This window comes from Mesoplodon bidens, assembly GCF_964165515.1.
Source record: "Mesoplodon bidens genome assembly, chromosome: 4".
Taxonomy (NCBI): Eukaryota; Metazoa; Chordata; class Mammalia; order Artiodactyla; family Ziphiidae; genus Mesoplodon; species Mesoplodon bidens.
Genome location: NC_138160.1, coordinates 172,653,498 through 172,676,542, shown reverse-complemented (window position 1 = coordinate 172,676,542; position 23,045 = coordinate 172,653,498). Strand labels below are relative to the sequence as shown.

At 47.7% G+C, this 23,045-nt stretch overlaps 1 protein-coding gene across 1 annotated transcript in view; it reads left to right on the top strand.

Moving 5' to 3' along the window:
• The window catches only part of OBSCN (obscurin, cytoskeletal calmodulin and titin-interacting RhoGEF), a 154,880-nt gene that overhangs the window by 22,297 nt on the left and 109,538 nt on the right, over positions 1 to 23,045 (top strand). The window contains 6 exon segments of the mRNA XM_081234056.1: positions 2,400 to 2,675; positions 6,298 to 6,573; positions 10,196 to 10,471; positions 14,093 to 14,368; positions 17,995 to 18,270; positions 21,892 to 22,167. Coding sequence (XP_081090182.1) covers positions 2,400 to 2,675; positions 6,298 to 6,573; positions 10,196 to 10,471; positions 14,093 to 14,368; positions 17,995 to 18,270; positions 21,892 to 22,167 — 1,656 coding nt within the window.

The following is a 23,045-nucleotide window of genomic DNA, read 5'->3' as shown; positions in this document are numbered from 1 at the left end:
ATGAAAAATCTTCCCAAGAACTACCTTGTAGTTCTCTGGTACAGTCTACAAAATATCCTGGAAAACTGTTATTCCATGCTTGTGGAGATGGTCATAGAGACACAAGAAGGAGATGCACTCCATAAGTCTGTTTAAGTTCAGAAAATAACATCGATGGATACCAGAATCGCAGAAGAAAGACAGTAAGGATGAATGAAATTCCAGACGTATATATTGTGAATATCACAGCGAAAATCATAAATGAAATGTTAGCAAAAGGCATTCAGCCATGCATCCACGGGGTGGACATCAGTGATGAGAGTCATAGTTCAGGATTGCACGTTGGCCTGAATGTTGACAATGTTAATAGATATACAGCTTGGCTTTAAGAGATTGAATGAAAAAGGATGTGGTCCTCTGAACGAGTAGAGAATCAAATGGTTGATGAAATTTGATCGTCCCAAATCCAGGCAAATAGTATGATAAAACTGAGCACCAGTTCCTGCCATAAAACCCTTATCATACTGTATAAAAGTGTTCTTTTTGTAACGTTAAAATAAAATTCCTCCAACAACAACAGCAGCAACAACCAGAGCAGCATCCCCCTTAACGTGTCCCTGGACATCTTTGATGTGAGGGAGAACACACGTGGGCCTCTGTAGCCACTGAGTGAAGACAGGAGGAGCATAAAATCAGTGGCAAAGGGTTTAGAAAAACTCAAGGTAGAATTTGCTGATGATGTGATTATCCACTCAGACAATCCGATGGATGAATTATTAGGCTGTGTACGATTGTTGAGGAAGATTAGGGTGTAAGAGAATGAACACGCAGAAGACATTTCCACAGCTAAGTCCTAGCGAGAAACGCTTGGAAAGTGAAACTTTTGTGAAAGAGTTAAAATGGCACAATTGGATCATGTGTCTAACTCCAGGTCTGATAGAAGTTGCTACGAGACTATGTGGGGAAATGAGTACCGATTATTGAGAGAGAGTCAGAGGTTTCCATCGATGGACAGTAATCTGAGGAGAAATATCAAAGATGTTGATTAAGAATGAAAATCGAACCAAATCTGCGTTTTCGGTGGTAGGATGGTAGAATAGCAGGAAGATTCCAAAGGCAAGGTACAGCCAATATGCTATTTGCTTTCAGAAGCGTGGTGGGAGCCCTTCCTTTGAGCCTTGTCAAGAATTATCATGAGGCTATATAGTTTTCAACATAAGGGGATCCCAGTGCAGTGATATTTACCACATCAGAGGAACGTAGTAGTGAAATCAGAAAGAGCTCCTTGCAGCAGTGGTTTCCTTCACCACCACGGACATATCCCCCCTCCGCCCCCCTCCTAGCCCCCTCCACACCACCACAATTTCATCTGATTCTGTTCTGTCTGTTCAAGAAGCCGAGGAAGTAGGTTGTCTTCATAAATAGTACTTGGACCACTTACCCATAGGGAAATATTAAACTGTACTGACAATTCACACCACACACAAAAGTACACTCTTGGTGGGTTAGAAAGCTCTGTGTTAAAAGGTACAAACCAAAAAACAGGCCGGTGATACAGTGGTTTCTTTAAAGACCGAAGATAAGGGACGGTTTCTTAAATGGAAGACAAACGTTCCAAACTCAAAGGGCTGAAATGGACCTTGGTGATACTATTGAAGGTAAAAACTTGATTCATCAGAGGACTCGATCACACCGTGAAAATGCGAGTCCCACAGTTGGGAATAACCTTGAAAGCTAGCAATCTGTCCTTCTCTCGTATTTCAATGCATAAAGAATGCCTAGAAATGAATGGAGAGAAGAGAGAGCCTACTATTGGTGAGTGGGCAAAAATTTGAATAGTGTCACCAGGAAGAACAAAAGAGTAATGGGGACCCCGGTCATACGGGGAAAGGTGTTCAGCTTCTTTATTCCTCAGACAATGGAAAAGAAAGTCACGGGGAGGAGTCAGCACTCCCCTCAGATTGCCACAATTTGACCATACTAAGTGTAGGCCAGGGCAGCGAGCCTCAGTGATTTCCATGGACAGCAGGTACAAAGTTCCCTGCTTAGGTGTATGGAGAAGACTGTGGCCCCATCTGGGAAGCTTTGGGAACACTTGTGTGTGACCCCAAAGATGCCATGAGCAGGGGAGAAGTCTCTTCCAAAAATGCAACATCCCCCACCCGCCCACTCCGTGGACCTGCTCACGCGGACCCGAGGGAGAATGCATCACTTGGGTTACTTGTCGCTGAGAAAGGCAGGGGGACTTCTGCAGGACACATGGCTGGTGCAGAGCCTGGAGAAGTCTTCTTGGCCCCCGCCCCACCTCCGCACCCCTCGCACCCGCATGGCCCATGGCTCCCCACTCAGGTCTCTTTGCCCGGGGCTGCTTTGCTGACTGAGATGGTATCTTTGACCCGTGTATCCCTCCCTGTCCCCAGAGCCCAAGGAGTTGTTTGCCAAGGAGCAGCCGGCACGCAGTGAAGTGCAGGCCGTGGCGGGGGCCAGTACCACGCTGAGCTGCGAGGTGGCCCAGGCCCAGACGGAGGTGACGTGGTACAAGGATGGAAAGAAGCTGAGTTCGAGCTCGAAAGTGCGTGTGGAGGCCACGGGCCGAGGGCGGCGGCTGGTGGTGCAGCAGGCGGGCAAGGCAGACGCCGGGGAGTACAGCTGCGAGGCCGGGGGCCAGAGGGTCTCCTTCCACCTGGATGTCACAGGTCAGTCCTGGAGGAGGATACTGAGCTAGCCTATTTGGAGGTGATGAGGGGACTATCTTGTGACCTCCACAGACGGGTGTTCACGCGCCTGTAGCCTCCCAGTCTTCCATGTCCCATGTTTATAGCCATTTTTGCCCGGGGGAGAATGGATGGAGAGGGTGGGCGTGGAAGGAAGAGGGGCCTTAGGTATCCACATGTTTCCATGCGGTAAGGCCCAGTCACAGTGTCTTAGCACCTGCCCAGAACCTTCCCTTTCTTCCTGGTGTTGGGACCCTGGCTCTACCTGATTGGGGGGGTGTGAGGTAGACCTGAGTTTATGTGAATTTCCTCACATGGTACGTCTTTCCTGACACCTAACACATGGCTCATGGCGGGTCTCGTGTTGCCAGATGGGGTTTCAATTTCATTGATTGCGGATTAGTGGAGATGTTGGCCACCCAGTCCCGCTTGGAATTATCTTAGGAGTGAACACTGGATGATCAGATTTGAGGTTTCTGGGACGCCCTTCCTTCAGTTTCCTGAATAGGGAAGCTCCAGTTGCCTGTAGGTAGCAGAAGATAGGCCAAGTTTGTTGTCACGATATTGCAAAGGGTGAAAGAAAGGAGGATTGGAACAGAGTCACCTGTGCTATTTAGGGTGATCTTCTTAAATGCAACAGGATTTACCTTTGTCTTCCAACTGTTTGGATGCTGTGGGTCCATATTCCCCGTGGCGTTATACTGATGACTTTAGGAACGGAAAGGAAAAAGTCGCTACTGCCCCATCCGTCTGCTTTGCTAATGAGGAGTTAGTGTACTAGCAGCAGACTGTGACTGGCAAAGCACTCTTTATTTCCTTGCATTTTCCTAAAGGTTAGTGAGTGTCTCTGCCTCGTGGCTGGAACATAGGGCAGTCTAAGAAATCAGGTTACTCGTCCTCTGTGAAGAGAGTGTTAATGCTGAGTTGGGGTGGGCTTCCATTCCACATTGACTCCTAGGTGCCAACCCATAACTGTCTGAGACCGTGCGACCATAGGATGATTTGTGGGTGTGTAAAGATATCCCAGGTTCCACCAAGCATTTCTGTAAAATGTGGCATTCGGAGAATATTAGAGAGTGTTGTAAGACAAAAGCGTTGAAAAGTTGTGAAGTTTGACTAAATCCTGGAAAACAGCATGAAAACTGACCCAAGAAGATGCAGAAAATTCAAAGAGTTTTATGACTTGTCAATCAGTGGGACCAATAATGAAAAATCTTCCCAAGAACTACCTTGTAGTTCTCTGGTACAGTCTACAAAATATCCTGGAAAACTGTTATTCCATGCTTGTGGAGACGGTCATAGAGACACAAGAAGGAGATGCACTCCATAAGTCTGTTTAAGTTCAGAAAATAACATCGATGGATACCAGAATCGCAGAAGAAAGGCAGGAAGGATGAATGAAATTCCAGACGTATATACGGTGAATATCGCAGCGAAAATCATAAATGAAATGTTAGCAAAAGGCATTCAGCCACGCATCCACGGGGTGGAGATCAGTGATGAGAGTCATAGTTCAGGATTGCACGTTGGCCTGAATGTTGACAATGTTAATAGATATACAGCTTGGCTTTAAGAGATTGAATGAAAAAGGATGTGGTCCTCTGAACGAGTAGAGAATCAAATGGTTGATGAAATTTGATCGTCCGAAATCCAGGCAAATAGTATGATAAAACTGAGCACCAGTTCCTGCCATAAAACCCTTATCATACTGTATAAAAGTGTTCTTTTTGTAACGTTAAAATAAAATTCCTCCAACAACAACAGCAGCAACAACCAGAGCAGCATCCCCCTTAACGTGTCCCTGGACATCTTTGATGTGAGGGAGAACGCACGTAGGCCTCTGTAGCCACTGATTGAAGACAGGAGGAGCATAAAATCAGTGGCAAAGGGTTTAGAAAAACTCAAGGTAGAATTTGCTGATGATGTGATTATCCACTCAGACAATCCGATGGATGAATTATTAGGCTGTGTACGATTGTTGAGGAAGATTAGGGTGTAAGAGAATGAACACGCAGAAGACATTTCCACAGCTAAGTCCTAGCGAGAAACGCTTGGAAAGTGAAACTTTTGTGAAAGAGTTAAAATGGCACAATTGGATCATGTGTCTAACTCCAGGTCTGATAGAAGTTGCTACGAGACTGTGTGGGGAAATAAGTACAGATTATTGAGAGAGAGTCAGAGGTTTCCATCGATGGACAGTAATCTGAGGAGAAATATCAAAGATGTTGATTAAGAATGAAAATCGAACCAAATCTGCGTTTTCGGTGGTAGGATGGTAGAATAGCAGGAAGATTCCAAAGGCAAGGTACAGCCAATATGCTATTTGCTTTCAGAAGCGTGGTGGGAGCCCTTCCTTTGAGCCTTGTCAAGAATTATCATGAGGCTATATAGTTTTCAACATAAGGGGATCCCAGTGCAGTGATATTTACCACATCAGAGGAACGTAGTAGTGAAATCAGAAAGAGCTCCTTGCAGCAGTGGTTTCCTTCACCACCACGGACATATCCCCCCTCCGCCCCCCTCCTAGCCCCCTCCACACCACCACAATTTCATCTGATTCTGTTCTGTCTGTTCAAGAAGCCGAGGAAGTAGGTTGTCTTCATAAATAGTGCTTGGACCACTTACCCATAGGGAAATATTAAACTGTACTGACAATTCACACCACACACAAAAGTACACTCTTGGTGGGTTAGAAAGCTCTGTGTTAAAAGGTACAAACCAAAAAACAGGCCGGTGATACAGTGGTTTCTTTAAAGACCGAAGATAAGGGACGGTTTCTTAAATGGAAGACAAACGTTCCAAACTCAAAGGGCTGAAATGGACCTTGGTGATACTATTGAAGGTAAAAACTTGATTCATCAGAGGACTCGATCACACCGTGAAAATGCGAGTCCCACAGTTGGGAATAACCTTGAAAGCTAGCAATCTGTCCTTCTCTCGTATTTCAATGCATAAAGAATGCCTAGAAATGAATGGAGAGAAGAGAGAGCCTACTATTGGTGAGTGGGCAAAAATTTGAATAGTGTCACCAGGAAGAACAAAAGAGTAATGGGGACCCCAGTCATACGGGGAAAGGTGTTCAGCTTCTTTATTCCTCAGACAATGGAAAAGAAAGTCACGGGGAGGAGTCAGCCCTCCCCTCAGATTGCCACAATTTGACCATACTAAGTGTAGGCCAGGGCAGCGAGCCTCAGTGATTTCCATGGACAGCAGGTACAAAGTTCCCTGCTTAGGTGTATGGAGAAGACTGTGGCCCCATCTGGGAAGCTTTGGGAACACTTGTGTGTGACCCCAAAGATGCCATGAGCAGGGGAGAAGTCTCTTCCAAAAGTGCAACATCCCCCACCCGCCCACTCCGTGGACCTGCTCACGCGGACCCGAGGGAGAATGCATCACTTGGGTTACTTGTCGCTGAGAAAGGCAGGGGGACTTCTGCAGGACACATGGCTGGTGCAGAGCCTGGAGAAGTCTTCTTGGCCCCCGCCCCACCTCCGCACCCCTCGCACCCGCCTGGCCCATGGCTCCCCACTCAGGTCTCTTTGCCCGGGGCTGCTTTGCTGACTGAGATGGTATCTTTGACCCGTGTATCCCTCCCTGTCCCCAGAGCCCAAGGAGTTGTTTGCCAAGGAGCAGCCGGCACGCAGTGAAGTGCAGGCCGTGGCGGGGGCCAGTGCCATGCTGAGCTGCGAGGTGGCCCAGGCCCAGACGGAGGTGACGTGGTACAAGGATGGAAAGAAGCTGAGTTCGAGCTCGAAAGTGCATGTGGAGGCCACGGGCCGAGGGCGGCGGCTGGTGGTGCAGCGGGCGGGCAAGGCAGACGCCGGAGAGTACAGCTGCGAGGCCGGGGGCCAGAGGGTCTCCTTCCACCTGGATGTCACAGGTCAGTCCTGGAGGAGGATACTGAGCTAGCCTATTTGGAGGTGATGAGGGGACTATCTTGTGACCTCCACAGACGGGTGTTCACGCGCCTGTAGCCTCCCAGTCTTCCATGTCCCATGTTTATAGCCATTTTTGCCCGGGGGAGAATGGATGGAGAGGGTGGGCGTGGAAGGAAGAGGGGCCTTAGGTATCCACATGTTTCCATGCGGTAAGGCCCAGTCACAGTGTCTTAGCACCTGCCCAGAACCTTCCCTTTCTTCCTGGTGTTGGGACCCTGGCTCTACCTGATTGGGGGGGTGTGAGGTAGGCCTGAGTTTATGTGAATTTCCTCACATGGTACGTCTTTCCTGACACCTAACACATGGCTCATGGCGGGTCTCGTGTTGCCAGATGGGGTTTCAATTTCATTGATTGCGGATTAGTGGAGATGTTGGCCACCCAGTCCCGCTTGGAATTATCTTAGGAGTGAACACTGGATGATCAGATTTGAGGTTTCTGGGACGCCCTTCCTTCAGTTTCCTGAATAGGGAAGCTCCAGTTGCCTGTAGGTAGCAGAAGATAGGCCAAGTTTGTTGTCACGATATTGCAAAGGGTGAAAGAAAGGAGGATTGGAACAGAGTCACCTGTGCTATTTAGGGTGATCTTCTTAAATGCAACAGGATTTACCTTTGTCTTCCAACTGCTTGGATGCTGTGGGTCCATATTCCCCGTGGCGTTATACTGATGACTTTAGGAACGGAAAGGAAAAAGTCGCTACTGCCCCATCCGTCTGCTTTGCTAATGAAGAGTTAGTGTACTAGCAGCAGACTCTGATGGGCAAAGCACTCTTTATTTCCTTGCATTTTCCTAAAGGTTAGTGAGTGTCTCTGCCTCGTGGCTGGAACATAGGGCAGTCTAAGAAATCAGGTTACTCGTCCTCTGTGAAGAGAGTGTTAATGCTGAGTAGGGGTGGTCTGCCATTCCACATTGACTCCTAGGTGCCAACCCATAACTGTCTGAGACCATGCGACCATAGGATGATTTGTGGGTGTGTATAGATATCCGAGGTTCCACCAAGCATTTCTGTAAAATGTGGCATTCGGAGAATATTAGAGAGTGTTGTAAGACAAAAGCGTTGAAAAGTTGTGAAGTTTGACTAAATCCTGGAAAACAGCATGAAAACTGACCCAAGAAGATGCAGAAAATTCAAAGAGTTTTATGACTTGTCAATCAGTGGGACCAATAATGAAAAATCTTCCCAAGAACTACCTTGTAGTTCTCTGGTACAGTCTACAAAATATCCTGGAAAACTGTTATTCCATGCTTGTGGAGACGGTCATAGAGACACAAGAAGGAGATGCACTCCATAAGTCTGTTTAAGTTCAGAAAATAACATCGATGGATACCAGAATCGCAGAAGAAAGGCAGGAAGGATGAATGAACTTCCAGACGTATATACGGTGAATATCGCAGCGAAAATCATAAATGAAATGTTAGCAAAAGGCATTCAGCCACGCATCCACGGGGTGGAGATCAGTGATGAGAGTCATAGTTCAGGATTGCACGTTGGCCTGAATGTTGACAATGTTAATAGATATACAGCTTGGCTTTAAGAGATTGAATGAAAAAGGATGTGGTCCTCTGAACGAGTAGAGAATCAAATGGTTGATGAAATTTGATCGTCCGAAATCCAGGCAAATAGTATGATAAAACTGAGCACCAGTTCCTGCCATAAAACCCTTATCATACTGTATAAAAGTGTTCTTTTTGTAACGTTAAAATAAAATTCCTCCAACAACAACAGCAGCAACAACCAGAGCAGCATCCCCCTTAACGTGTCCCTGGACATCTTTGATGTGAGGGAGAACGCACGTAGGCCTCTGTAGCCACTGATTGAAGACAGGAGGAGCATAAAATCAGTGGCAAAGGGTTTAGAAAAACTCAAGGTAGAATTTGCTGATGATGTGATTATCCACTCAGACAATCCGATGGATGAATTATTAGGCTGTGTACGATTGTTGAGGAAGATTAGGGTGTAAGAGAATGAACACGCAGAAGACATTTCCACAGCTAAGTCCTAGCGAGAAACGCTTGGAAAGTGAAACTTTTGTGAAAGAGTTAAAATGGCACAATTGGATCATGTGTCTAACTCCAGGTCTGATAGAAGTTGCTACGAGACTGTGTGGGGAAATAAGTACAGATTATTGAGAGAGAGTCAGAGGTTTCCATCGATGGACAGTAATCTGAGGAGAAATATCAAAGATGTTGATTAAGAATGAAAATCGAACCAAATCTGCGTTTTCGGTGGTAGGATGGTAGAATAGCAGGAAGATTCCAAAGGCAAGGTACAGCCAATATGCTATTTGCTTTCAGAAGCGTGGTGGGAGCCCTTCCTTTGAGCCTTGTCAAGAATTATCATGAGGCTATATAGTTTTCAACATAAGGGGATCCCAGTGCAGTGATATTTACCACATCAGAGGAACGTAGTAGTGAAATCAGAAAGAGCTCCTTGCAGCAGTGGTTTCCTTCACCACCACGGACATATCCCCCCTCCGCCCCCCTCCTAGCCCCCTCCACACCACCACAATTTCATCTGATTCTGTTCTGTCTGTTCAAGAAGCCGAGGAAGTAGGTTGTCTTCATAAATAGTGCTTGGACCACTTACCCATAGGGAAATATTAAACTGTACTGACAATTCACACCACACACAAAAGTACACTCTTGGTGGGTTAGAAAGCTCTGTGTTAAAAGGTACAAACCAAAAAACAGGCCGGTGATACAGTGGTTTCTTTAAAGACCGAAGATAAGGGACGGTTTCTTAAATGGAAGACAAACGTTCCAAACTCAAAGGGCTGAAATGGACCTTGGTGATACTATTGAAGGTAAAAACTTGATTCATCAGAGGACTCGATCACACCGTGAAAATGCGAGTCCCACAGTTGGGAATAACCTTGAAAGCTAGCAATCTGTCCTTCTCTCGTATTTCAATGCATAAAGAATGCCTAGAAATGAATGGAGAGAAGAGAGAGCCTACTATTGGTGAGTGGGCAAAAATTTGAATAGTGTCACCAGGAAGAACAAAAGAGTAATGGGGACCCCAGTCATACGGGGAAAGGTGTTCAGCTTCTTTATTCCTCAGACAATGGAAAAGAAAGTCACGGGGAGGAGTCAGCCCTCCCCTCAGATTGCCACAATTTGACCATACTAAGTGTAGGCCAGGGCAGCGAGCCTCAGTGATTTCCATGGACAGCAGGTACAAAGTTCCCTGCTTAGGTGTATGGAGAAGACTGTGGCCCCATCTGGGAAGCTTTGGGAACACTTGTGTGTGACCCCAAAGATGCCATGAGCAGGGGAGAAGTCTCTTCCAAAAGTGCAACATCCCCCACCCGCCCACTCCGTGGACCTGCTCACGCGGACCCGAGGGAGAATGCATCACTTGGGTTACTTGTCGCTGAGAAAGGCAGGGGGACTTCTGCAGGACACATGGCTGGTGCAGAGCCTGGAGAAGTCTTCTTGGCCCCCGCCCCACCTCCGCACCCCTCGCACCCGCCTGGCCCATGGCTCCCCACTCAGGTCTCTTTGCCCGGGGCTGCTTTGCTGACTGAGATGGTATCTTTGACCCGTGTATCCCTCCCTGTCCCCAGAGCCCAAGGAGTTGTTTGCCAAGGAGCAGCCGGCACGCAGTGAAGTGCAGGCCGTGGCGGGGGCCAGTGCCATGCTGAGCTGCGAGGTGGCCCAGGCCCAGACGGAGGTGACGTGGTACAAGGATGGAAAGAAGCTGAGTTCGAGCTCGAAAGTGCATGTGGAGGCCACGGGCCGAGGGCGGCGGCTGGTGGTGCAGCGGGCGGGCAAGGCAGACGCCGGAGAGTACAGCTGCGAGGCCGGGGGCCAGAGGGTCTCCTTCCACCTGGATGTCACAGGTCAGTCCTGGAGGAGGATACTGAGCTAGCCTATTTGGAGGTGATGAGGGGACTATCTTGTGACCTCCACAGACGGGTGTTCACGCGCCTGTAGCCTCCCAGTCTTCCATGTCCCATGTTTATAGCCATTTTTGCCCGGGGGAGAATGGATGGAGAGGGTGGGCGTGGAAGGAAGAGGGGCCTTAGGTATCCACATGTTTCCATGCGGTAAGGCCCAGTCACAGTGTCTTAGCACCTGCCCAGAACCTTCCCTTTCTTCCTGGTGTTGGGACCCTGGCTCTACCTGATTGGGGGGGTGTGAGGTAGGCCTGAGTTTATGTGAATTTCCTCACATGGTACGTCTTTCCTGACACCTAACACATGGCTCATGGCGGGTCTCGTGTTGCCAGATGGGGTTTCAATTTCATTGATTGCGGATTAGTGGAGATGTTGGCCACCCAGTCCCGCTTGGAATTATCTTAGGAGTGAACACTGGATGATCAGATTTGAGGTTTCTGGGACGCCCTTCCTTCAGTTTCCTGAATAGGGAAGCTCCAGTTGCCTGTAGGTAGCAGAAGATAGGCCAAGTTTGTTGTCACGATATTGCAAAGGGTGAAAGAAAGGAGGATTGGAACAGAGTCACCTGTGCTATTTAGGGTGATCTTCTTAAATGCAACAGGATTTACCTTTGTCTTCCAACTGCTTGGATGCTGTGGGTCCATATTCCCCGTGGCGTTATACTGATGACTTTAGGAACGGAAAGGAAAAAGTCGCTACTGCCCCATCCGTCTGCTTTGCTAATGAAGAGTTAGTGTACTAGCAGCAGACTCTGATGGGCAAAGCACTCTTTATTTCCTTGCATTTTCCTAAAGGTTAGTGAGTGTCTCTGCCTCGTGGCTGGAACATAGGGCAGTCTAAGAAATCAGGTTACTCGTCCTCTGTGAAGAGAGTGTTAATGCTGAGTAGGGGTGGTCTGCCATTCCACATTGACTCCTAGGTGCCAACCCATAACTGTCTGAGACCATGCGACCATAGGATGATTTGTGGGTGTGTATAGATATCCGAGGTTCCACCAAGCATTTCTGTAAAATGTGGCATTCGGAGAATATTAGAGAGTGTTGTAAGACAAAAGCGTTGAAAAGTTGTGAAGTTTGACTAAATCCTGGAAAACAGCATGAAAACTGACCCAAGAAGATGCAGAAAATTCAAAGAGTTTTATGACTTGTCAATCAGTGGGACCAATAATGAAAAATCTTCCCAAGAACTACCTTGTAGTTCTCTGGTACAGTCTACAAAATATCCTGGAAAACTGTTATTCCATGCTTGTGGAGACGGTCATAGAGACACAAGAAGGAGATGCACTCCATAAGTCTGTTTAAGTTCAGAAAATAACATCGATGGATACCAGAATCGCAGAAGAAAGGCAGGAAGGATGAATGAACTTCCAGACGTATATACGGTGAATATCGCAGCGAAAATCATAAATGAAATGTTAGCAAAAGGCATTCAGCCACGCATCCACGGGGTGGAGATCAGTGATGAGAGTCATAGTTCAGGATTGCACGTTGGCCTGAATGTTGACAATGTTAATAGATATACAGCTTGGCTTTAAGAGATTGAATGAAAAAGGATGTGGTCCTCTGAACGAGTAGAGAATCAAATGGTTGATGAAATTTGATCGTCCCAAATCCAGGCAAATAGTATGATAGAACTGAGCACCAGTTCCTGCCATAAAACCCTTATCATACTGTATAAAAGTCTTCTTTTTGTAACGTTAAAATAAAATTCCTCCAAAAACAACAGCAGCAACAACCAGAGCAGCATCCCCCTTAACGTGTCCCTGGAAATCTTTGATGTGAGGGAGAACACACGTGGGCCTCTGTAGCCACTGAGTGAAGACAGGAGGAGCATAAAATCAGTGGCAAAGGGTTTAGAAAAACTCAATGTAGAATTTGCTGATGATGTGATTATCCACTCAGACAATCCGATGGATGAATTATTAGGCTGTGTACGATTGTTGAGGAAGATTAGGGTGTAAGAGAATGAACACGCAGAAGACATTTCCACAGCTAAGTCCTAGCGAGAAATGCTTGGAAAGTGAAAGTTTTGTGAAAGAGTAAAAATGGCACAATTGTATCATGTTTCTACTTCCAGGTCTGAAAAAAGTTGTTACGAGACTATGTGGGGAAATTAGGACACATTTTTGAGAGAGTCAGAGGTTTCCATCGATGGACAGTAATCTGAGGAGAAAAAAAGAAAGATGTTGATTAAGAATGAAAATCGAACCAAATCTGCGTTTCGGGTGGTCGGATGGTAGAATAGCAGGGAGATTCCAAAGGCAAGGTGCAGCCACTATGCTATTTGTTTGCAGTAGCGTGGTGGGAGCACTTCCTGTGAGCCTTGTGAAGAATTATCGTGAGGCTATATAGTTTTCAAGATAAGGGGATCCCAGTGCGGTGATATTTACTGCATCAGAGGAACGTAGTAGTGAGGTCAGCAAGAGCTCCTTGCAGCAGTGGTTTCCTGCACCACCACCGACAAATCGCCCCTCCGCCCCCATCCTAGCCCCCTCCCCACCGCCACAATTTCATCTGATACTGTTCTGTCTGTTCGAGAAGCCGTGGACGTATGTTGTCTTCATAAATAGTGCTTGGACCACTTACCCATAGGGAAATATTAAAGTGTACTGACAATTCACACCACACACAAAAGTACACTCTTGGTGGGTTAGAAAGCTCTGTGTTAAAAGGCACAAACCAAAAAACGGGGCGGTGATGCAGTGGATTCTTTAAAGACCGAAGGTAAGGGAAGATTTCTTAAATAGAACACAAATGCTCCAAACTCAAAGGGCTGAAATGGACATTGGTAATACTATTGAAGGTAAAAACTTGATTCATCAGAGGACTCGATCACACCGTGAAAATGCGAGTCCCACAGTTGGGAATAACCTTGAAAGCTAGCAATCTGTCCTTCTCTCATATTTCAATGCATAAAGAATGCCTAGAAATGAATGGAGAGAAGAGAGAGCCTACTATGTGTAGTGGGCAAAAGTTTGAATAGTGTCACCAGGAAGAACAAAAGAGTAATGGGGACCCCAGTCATATGGGAAGAGGTGCTCAGCTTCTTTATTCTTCAGACAATGGAAAAGAAAGTCACGGGGAGGAGTCAGCACTCCCCCTAGATTGCCACAATTTGACCATACTAAGTGTAGGCCAGGGCAGCGAGCCTCAGTGATTTCCATGGACTGCAGGTACAACGTTCCCTGCTTAGGTGTATGGAGAGCACTGTGGCTCCATCTGGGAAGGATTGGGAACACTTGCGTGTGAACCTGCAGATGCCATGAGCAGGGGAGAAGTCTCTTCCAAAAGTGCACCCTCCCCACCCTCACCCCCGGGACCAGCTCACGGGCACCTGGGGGAGAATGAATCACTTGTGTTTCTTGTCGCTGTGAAAGACAGGGGGACTTCTTCAGGGCACACGGCTGGTGCAGAGCCTGGAGAAGTCTCCAGCTTGGCCCCCGCTCCACCTCCGCACGCCTCGCACCCGCCTGGCCCATGGCTCCCCACTCAGGTCTCCTTTGCCCAGGGCTGCTTTGTTGACTGAGATGGTGTCTTTGACCCATGTATCCCTCTGTGTCCCCAGAGCCCAAGGTGATGTTTGCCAAGGAGCAGCCGGCACGCAGTGAAGTGCAGGCCGTGGCGGGGGCCAGTGCCACGCTGAGCTGCGAGGTGGCCCAGGCCCAGACAGAGGTGACGTGGTACAAGGATGGAAAGAAGCTGAGTTCGAGCTCGAAAGTGCGTGTGGAGGCCACGGGCCGAGGGCGGCGGCTGGTGGTGCAGCAGGCGGGCAAGGCAGACGCTGGGGAGTACAGCTGCGAGGCCGGGGGCCAGAGGGTCTCCTTCCACCTGGATGTCACAGGTCAGTCCTGGAGGAGGATACTAAGCTAGCCTATTTGGAGGTGATGAGGGGACTATCTTGCGACCTCCACAGACGGGTGTTCACGCGCCTGTAGCCTCCCAGTCTTCCATGTCCCACGTTTATAGCCATTTTTGCCCGGGGGAGAATGGATGGAGAGGGTGGGTGTGGAAGGAAGAGGGGCCTTTGGTATCCACATGTTTCCATGCGGTAAGGCCCAGTCACAGTGTCTTAGCACCTGCCCAGAACCTTCCCTTTGTTCCTGGTGTCGGGACCCTGGCTCTCCCTGATGCGTGGGGTCTCAGGTATGCCTGGGGATATGTCACTTTCCTCCCATGGTACGTCTTTCCTGACAGCTAACACATGGCTCATGCTGGGTCTCGTGTTGCCAGATGGGGTTTCAATTTCATTGATTGCAGAGTAGTGGAGATGTTGGCCACCCAGTCCCGCTTGGAATTATCTTAGGAGTGAACACTGGATGATCAGATTTCAGGTTTCTGGGATGCCCTTCCTTCAGTTTCCTGAATAGGGAAGCTCCAGTTGCCTCTAGGTAGCAGAAGATAGGCCAAGTTTGTTGTCACGATCCTGCAAAGGGAAAAAGAAAGGAGGATTGGAACAGAATCTCCTGTGCTATTTAGGGTGATCTTCTTAAATGCAATAGGATTTTGCCTTTGTCTTCAAACTGTTTGGATGCTGCAGGTCAGTATTCCCCGTGGCGTTATACTGATGACTTTAGGAACGGAAAGGAAAAAGTCGCTACTGCCCCATCCGTCTGCTTTGCTAATGAGGAGTTAGTGTACTAGCAGCAGACTCTGACTGGCAAAGCACTCTTTATTTCCTTGCATTTTCCTAAAGGTTAGTGAGTGTCTCTGCCTCATGGCTGGAACATAGGGCAGTCTAAGAAATCAGGTTACTCGTCCTCTGTGAAGAGAGTGTTAATGCTGAGTAGGGGTGGGCTGCCATTCCACATTGACTCCTAGGTGCCAACCCATAACTGTCTGAGACCATGCGACCATAGGATGATTTGTAGGTGTGTATAGATATCCCAGATCCCACCAGGCATTTCTGTAAAATGTGGCATTCGGAGAATATTAGAGAGTGTTGTAAGACAAAAGCTTTGAAAAGTTGTGAAGTTTGACTAAATCCTGGAAAACAGCATGAAAACTGACCCAAGAAGATGTAGAAAACTCAAAGAGTTGTATGACTTGTCAATCAGTGGGACCAATAATGAAAAATCTTCCCAAAACTACCTTGTAGTTCTCTGGTAGAGTCTACAAAATATCCTGGAAAACTGTTATTCCATGCTTGTGGAGATGGTCTTAGAGACAGAGGAAGGAGATGCACTCCATAAGTCTGTTTAAGTTCAGAAAATAACATCGATGGATACCAGAATCGCAGAAGAAAGGCAGGAAGGATGAATGAAATTCCAGACGTATATATTGTGTAAATTGCAGCGAAAATCATAAATGAAATGTTAGCAAAAGGCATTCAGCCATGCATCCACGGGGTGGAGATCAGTGATGAGAGTCATAGTTCAGGATTGCACGTTGGCCTGAATGTTGACAATGTTAATAGATATACAGCTTGGTTTTAAGAGATTGAATGAAAAAGGATGTGGTCCTCTGAACGAGTAGAGAATCAAATGGTTGATGAAATTTGATCGTCCCAAATCCAGGCAAATAGTATGATAGAACTGAGCACCAGGTCCTGCCATATAATTCTTATCATACTGTATAAAAGTGTTCTTTTTGTAACGTTAAAATAAAATTCCTCCAACAACAGCATCAGCAACAACCAGAGCAGCATCTACCTTAATGTGTCCCTGGAAAACTTTGATGTGAGGGAGAATACACGTGGGTATCTGTAGCCACTGATTGAAGACAGGAGGAGCATAAAATCACTGGCAAAGGCTTTAGAAAAACTCAAGGTAGAATTTGCTGATGATGTGATTATCCACTCAGACAATCCGAAGAATAAATTATTAGGCTGTGTACGATTGTTGAGTAAGATTAGGGTGTAAGAGAATGAACACGCAGAAGACATTTCCACAGCTAATTCCTGGCGAGAAATGCTTGGAAAGTGAAACTTTTGTGAAAGAGTAAAAATGGCACAATTGGATCATGTGTCTAACTCCAGGTCTGATAGAAGTTGCTACGAGACTATGTGGGGAAATGAGGACACATTCTTGAGAGAGAGTCAGAGGTTTCCATCGATGGACAGTAATCTAGGAGAAAAATCAAAGATGTTGATTAAGAATGAAAATCGAACCAAATCTGCGTTTTGGGTGGTCAGATGGTAGAATAGCAGGCAGATTCCAAAGGCAAGGTGCAGCCACTGTGCTATTTGCTTGCAGAAGCGCGGTGGGAGCACTTCCTTTCAGCCTTGTGAAGAATTATCATGAGGCTATATAGTTTTCAAGATAAGGGGATCCCTGTGCAGCAATATTTACCGCATCAGAGGAACGTAGTAGTGAGGTCAGCAAGAGTTCCTTGCATCAGTGGTTTCCTGCGCCACCACGGACAAATCGCCCCTCCGCCCCCCTCCTAGCCCCCTCCCCTCCACCACAATTTCATCTGACACTGTTCTGTGTGTTCGAGAAGCCGAGGAAGTATGTTGTCTTCATAAATAGTGCTTGGACCACTTACCCTTAGGGAAATATTAAACTGTACTGACAATTCACACCACACACAAAAGTACACTTGTGGTGGGTTAGAAACCTCGGTGTTAAAAGGTACAAACCAAAAAACAGTCCGGTGGTACAGTGGTTTCTTTAAAGACCAAAGATAAGGGAAGATTTCTTAATTGGAACACAAATGCTCCAAACTCAAAGGGCTGAAATGGACATTGGTGATACTATTGAAGGGAAAAACTTGATTCATCAGAGGACTCGATCACACCGTGAAAATGCGAGTCCCACAGTTGGGAATAACCTTGAAAGCTAGCAATCTGTCCTTCTCTCGTATTTCAATGCATAAAGAATGCCTAGAAATGAATGGAGAGAAGAGAGAGCCTACTATTGGTGAGTGGGCAAAAATTTGAATAGTGTCACCAGGAAGAACAAAAGAGTAATGGGGACCCCAGTCATACGGGGAAAGGTGCTCAGCTTCTTTATTCCTCAGACAATGGAAAAGAAAGGCACGGGGAGGTGTCAGCTCTGCCCCCAGATTGCCACAAGTTGACCATACTAAGTGTAGGCCAGGGCAGCGAGCCTCAGTGATTTCCATGGACTGCAGGTGCAATGTTCCCTGCTTAGGCGTATGGAGAAGACTGTGGCCGCATCTGGGAAGGTTTGGGAACACTTGCGTGTGACCCCAAAGATGCCATGAGCAGGGGAGAAGTTTCTTCCAAAAGTGCACCCTCCCCCCATCCGCCCGCCCCGCGGAACTGCTCACACGGACCCGAGGGAGAATGCATCACTTGGGTTACTTGTCACTGAGAAAAGCAGGGGGACTTCTGCAGGGCACACGGCTCTTGCAGAGCCTGGAGAATTCTCCAGATTGGCCCCCACCCCATCTCCACACCCCTCGCACCCGCCTGGCCCACGGCTCCCCAGTCAGGTCTCCTTCTCCCTGGGCTGCCTTCCTGACTGAGATGGTGTCTTTGACCCGTGTATCCCTCCCTGTCCCCAGAGCCCAAGGTGGTGTTTGCCAAGGAGCAGCCGGCACGCAGTGAAGTGCAGGCCGTGGTGGGGGCCAGTGCCACGCTGAGCTGCGAGGTGGCCCAGGCCCAGACGGAGGTGACGTGGTACAAGGATGGAAAGAAGCTGAGTTTGAGCTCGAAAGTGCGTGTGGAAGCCACGGGCCGAGGGCGGCGGCTGGTGGTGCAGCAGGCGGGCAAAGCAGACGCCGGGGAGTACAGCTGCGAGGCCGGGGGCCAGAGGATCTCCTTCCACCTGGATGTCACAGGTCAGTCCTGGAGGAGGATACTAAGCTAGCCTATTTGGAGGTGATGAGGGAACTGTCTCACGGCCTCCACGGACGGGTGTTCACGTGCCTGTAGCCTCCCGGTCTTCCACGTGCCACGTTTATAGCCATTTTTGCCCGGGGGAGAATGGATGGAGAGGGTGGGTGTGGAAGGAAGAGGGGCCATTGGTATCCACCTGTTTCCATGCGGCAAGTCCCCGTCACAGTGTCTTAGCACCTGCCCAGAGCCTCCTGGTTGTTCCTGGTATCGGGACCCTAGCTCTCCCTGATGTGTGGGGTCTGAGGTAGGCCTGGGGATATGTCACTTTCCTCCCATGGTATGTCTTTCCTGACAGCTACCACATGGCTCATGCTGGGTCTCGTGTTGCCAGATGGGGTTTCAATTTCATTGATTGTGGATTAGTGGAGATGTTGGTCACCCCATCCCGCTTGGAATTTTCTTAGGAGTGAACACTGGATGATCAGATTTGAGGTTTCTGGGATGCCCTTCATTCAATTTACTGAATACGGAAGCTCGGGTTGCCTTTAGGTAGCAGAAGATAGGCCAAGTTCGTTGTCACGATCTTGCAAAGGGAGAAAGAAAGGAAGATAGGAATAGAGTCACGTGTGCTATTTAGGGTGATCTTCTTAAATGCAATAGGATTTTGCCTTTGTCTTCAAACTGTTTGGATGCTGCAGGTCCGTATTCCCCGTGGCGTTATACTGATGACTTTAGGAACGGAAAGGAAAAAGTCGCTACTGCCCCATCCGTCTGCTTTGCTAATGAGGAGTTAGTGTACTAGCAGCAGACTCTGACTGGCAAAGCACTCTTTATTTCCTTGCATTTTCCTAAAGGTTAGTGAGTGTCTCTGCCTCGTGGCTGGAACATAGGGCAGTCTAAGGAATCAGGTTACTCGTCTTTTGTGAAGAGTGTCTTAATGCTGAGTAGGGGTGGGCTGCCATTCCACATTGACTCCTAGGTGCCAACCCATAACTGTCTGAGACCATGTGACCAAAGGATGATTTATGGTGTGTATAGATATCCCAGATCCCACCGGGCAGTTCTGTGAAATGTGGCATTCGGAGAATATTAGAGAGTGTTGTAAGATAAAAGCTTTGAAAAGTTGTGAAGTTTGACTAAATCCTTGAAAACAGCATGAAAACTGACCCAAGGAGATGTAGAAAACTCAAAGAGTTGTATGATTTGTCAATCAGTGGGACCAATAATGAAAAATCTTCCCAAAACTACCTTGTAGTTCTCTGGTAGAGTCTACAAAATATCCTGGAAAACTGTTATTCCATGCTTGTGGAGATGGTCTTAGAGACACAAGAAGGAGATGCACTCCATAAGTCTGTTTAAGTTCAGAAAATAACATCGATGGATACCAGAATCGCAGAAGAAAGGCAGGAAGGATGAATGAACTTCCAGACGTATATATTGTGAATATCACAGCGAAAATCATAAATGAAATGTTAGCAAAAGGCATTCAGCCATGCATCCACGGGGTGGAGATCAGTGATGAGAGTCATAGTTCAGGATTGCACGTTGGCCTGAATGTTGACAACGTTAATAGATATACAGCTTGGTATTAAGAGATTGAATGCAAAAGGATGTGGTCCTCTGAATGAGTAGAGAATCAAATGGTTGATGAAATTTGATCGTTCCAAATCCAGGTAAATATTATAATAAAACTGAGCACTAGTTCCTGCCATATAATTCTTATCATACTTTATAAAATTGTTCTTTTTGTAATGGTATAATAAAATTCCTCCAACAACAACAGCAGCAACAACCAGAGCAGCATCCCCCTTAACGTGTCCCTGGAAATCTTTGATGTGAGGGAGAATACACGTGGGCCTCTGTAGCCACCGAGTGAAGACAGGAGGAGCATAAAATCAGTGGCAAAGGGTTTAGAAAAACTCAAGGTAGAATTTGCTGGTGATGTGATTATCCACTCAGACAATCCGATGGATGAATTATTAGGCTGTGTACGATTGTTGAGGAAGATTAGGGTGTAAGAGAATGAACACGCAGAAGACATTTGCACAGCTAAGCACTGGTGAGAACGCTTGGAAAGTGAAACTTTTGTGAAAGAGTTAAAATGGCACAATTGGATCATGTGTCTAACTCCAGGTCCGATAAAAGTTGCTACGAGACTATGTGGGGTAATTAGTACAGATTCTTGAGAGAGAGTCAGAGGTTTCCATCGATGGACCATAATCTTAGGAGAAATATCAAAGATGTTGATTAACAATGAAAATCGAACCAAATCTGCGATTTGGGTGGTCGGATGGTAGAATAGCAGGCAGATTCCAAAGGCAAGGTGCAGCCACTGTGCTATTTGCTTGCAGAAGCGCGGTGGGAGCACTTCCTTTCAGCCTTGTGAAGAATTATCATGAGGCTATATAGTTTTCAAGATAAGGGGATCCCTGTGCAGCAATATTTACCGCATCAGAGGAACGTAGTAGTGAGGTCAGCAAGAGTTCCTTGCATCAGTGGTTTCCTGCGCCACCACGGACAAATCGCCCCTCCGCCCCCCTCCTAGCCCCCTCCCCTCCGCCACAATTTCATCTGACACTGTTCTGTCTGTTCGAGAAGCCGAGGAAGTATGTTGTCTTCATAAATAGTGCTTGGACCACTTACCCTTAGGGAAATATTAAACTGTACTGACAATTCACACCACACACAAAAGTACACTCTTGGTGGGTTAGAAAGCTCTGTGTTAAAAGGTACAAATGAAAACAGTCTTGTGGTACAGTGGTTTCTTTAAAGACCGAAGATAAGGGAAGATTTCTTAAATGGAACACAAATGCTCCAAACTCAAAGGGCTGAAAAGGACATTGGTGATACTATTGAAGGGAAAAACTTGATTCATCAGAGGACTCGATCACACCGTGAAAATGCGAGTCCCACAGTTGGGAATAACCTTGAAAGCTAGCAATCTGTCCTTCTCTCGTATTTCAATGCATAAAGAATGCCTAGAAATGAATGGAGAGAAGAGAGAGCCTACTATTGGTGAGTGGGCAAAAATTTGAATAGTGTCACCAGGAAGAACAAAAGAGTAATGGGGACCCCAGTCATACGGGGAAAGGTGCTCAGCTTCTTTATTCCTCAGACAATGGAAAAGAAAGGCACGGGGAGGTGCCAGCCCTGCCCCCAGATTGCCACAATTTGACCATACTAAGTGTAGGCCAGGGCAGCGAGCCTCAGTGATTTCCATGGACTGCAGGTACAACTTCCCTGTTTAGGCATATGGAGAAGACTGTGGCCCCATCTGGGAAGGTGTGGGAACACTTGTGTGAGACCCCGCAGATGCCATGAGCAGGGGAGAAGTCTCTTCCAAAAGCGCACCCTCCACCCACACCCCTAACCCCTGGAACAGCTCACGAGGAACCCAGGGAGAATGCATCACTTGTGTTACTTGTCACTGAGAAAAGCAGGGGGACTTCTTCAGGGCACACGGCTGGTGCAGAGCCTGGAAATTCTCCAGCTTGGCCCCCGCCCCACCTTCTCACCCCTCGCACACTCCTGGCCCATGGCTCCCCACTCAGGTCTCCTTTGCCCGGGGCTGCTTTGCTGACTGAGATGGTATCTTTGACCCGTGTATCCCTCCCTGTCCCCAGAGCCCAAGGTGGTGTTTGCCAAGGAGCAGCCGGCACGCAGTGAAGTGCAGGCTGTGGCGGGGGCCAGTGCCACGCTGAGCTGCGAGGTGGCCCAGGCCCAGACAGAGGTGACGTGGTACAAGGATGGAAAGAAGCTGAGTTCGAGCTCGAAAGTGCGTGTGGAAGCCACGGGCCGAGGGCGGCGGCTGGTGGTGCAGCAGGCGGGCAAAGCAGACGCCGGGGAGTACAGCTGCGAGGCCGGGGGCCAGAGGGTCTCCTTCCACCTGGATGTCACAGGTCAGTCCTGGAGGAGGATACTAAGCTAGCCTATTTGGAGGTGATGAGGGAACTGTCTCACGGCCTCCACGGATGGGTGTTCACGCGCCGGTAGCCTCCCAGTCTTCCACGTGCCACGTTTATAGCCATTTTTGCCCGGGGGAGGATGGATGGAGAGGGTGGATGTGGAAGGAATAGGGGCCATTTTTGTCCACCTGTTTCCATGCGGCAAGTCCCCGTCACAGTGTCTTAGCACCTGCCCAGAGCCTTCCGGTTGTTCCTGGTATCGGGACCCCAGCTCTCCCTGATGTGTGGGGTCTGAGGTAGACCTGGGGATATGTCACTTTCCTCCCATGGTATGTCTTTCCTGACAGCTACCACATGGCTCATGCTGGGTCTCGGGTTGCCAGATGGGGTTTCAATTTCATTGATTGCAGAGTAGTGGAGATGTTGGTCATCCAGTCCCGCTTGGAATTATCTTAGGAGTGAACACTGGATGATCAGATTTGAGGTTTCTGGGATGCCCTTCATTCAATTTCCTAGATAGGGAAGCTCCAGTTGACTGTAGATAGCAGAAGATAGGCCAAGTTCGTTGTCACGATCTTGCAAAGGGAGAAAGAAAGGAAGATTGGAATAGAGTCACCTGTGCTATTTAGGGTGATCTTCTTAAATGCAATAGGATTTTGTCTTTGTCTTCAAACTGTTTGGATGCTGCGGGTCCGTATTCCCCGTGGCGTTATACTGATGATTTTAGGAACGGAAAGGAATAAGTCGCTGCTGCCCCATCAGTCTGCTTTGCTAATGAGGAGTTAGTGTACTAGCAGCAGACTCTGATGGGCAAAGCACTCTTTATTTCCTTGCATTTTCCTAAAGGTTAGTGAGTGTCTCTGCCTCGTGGC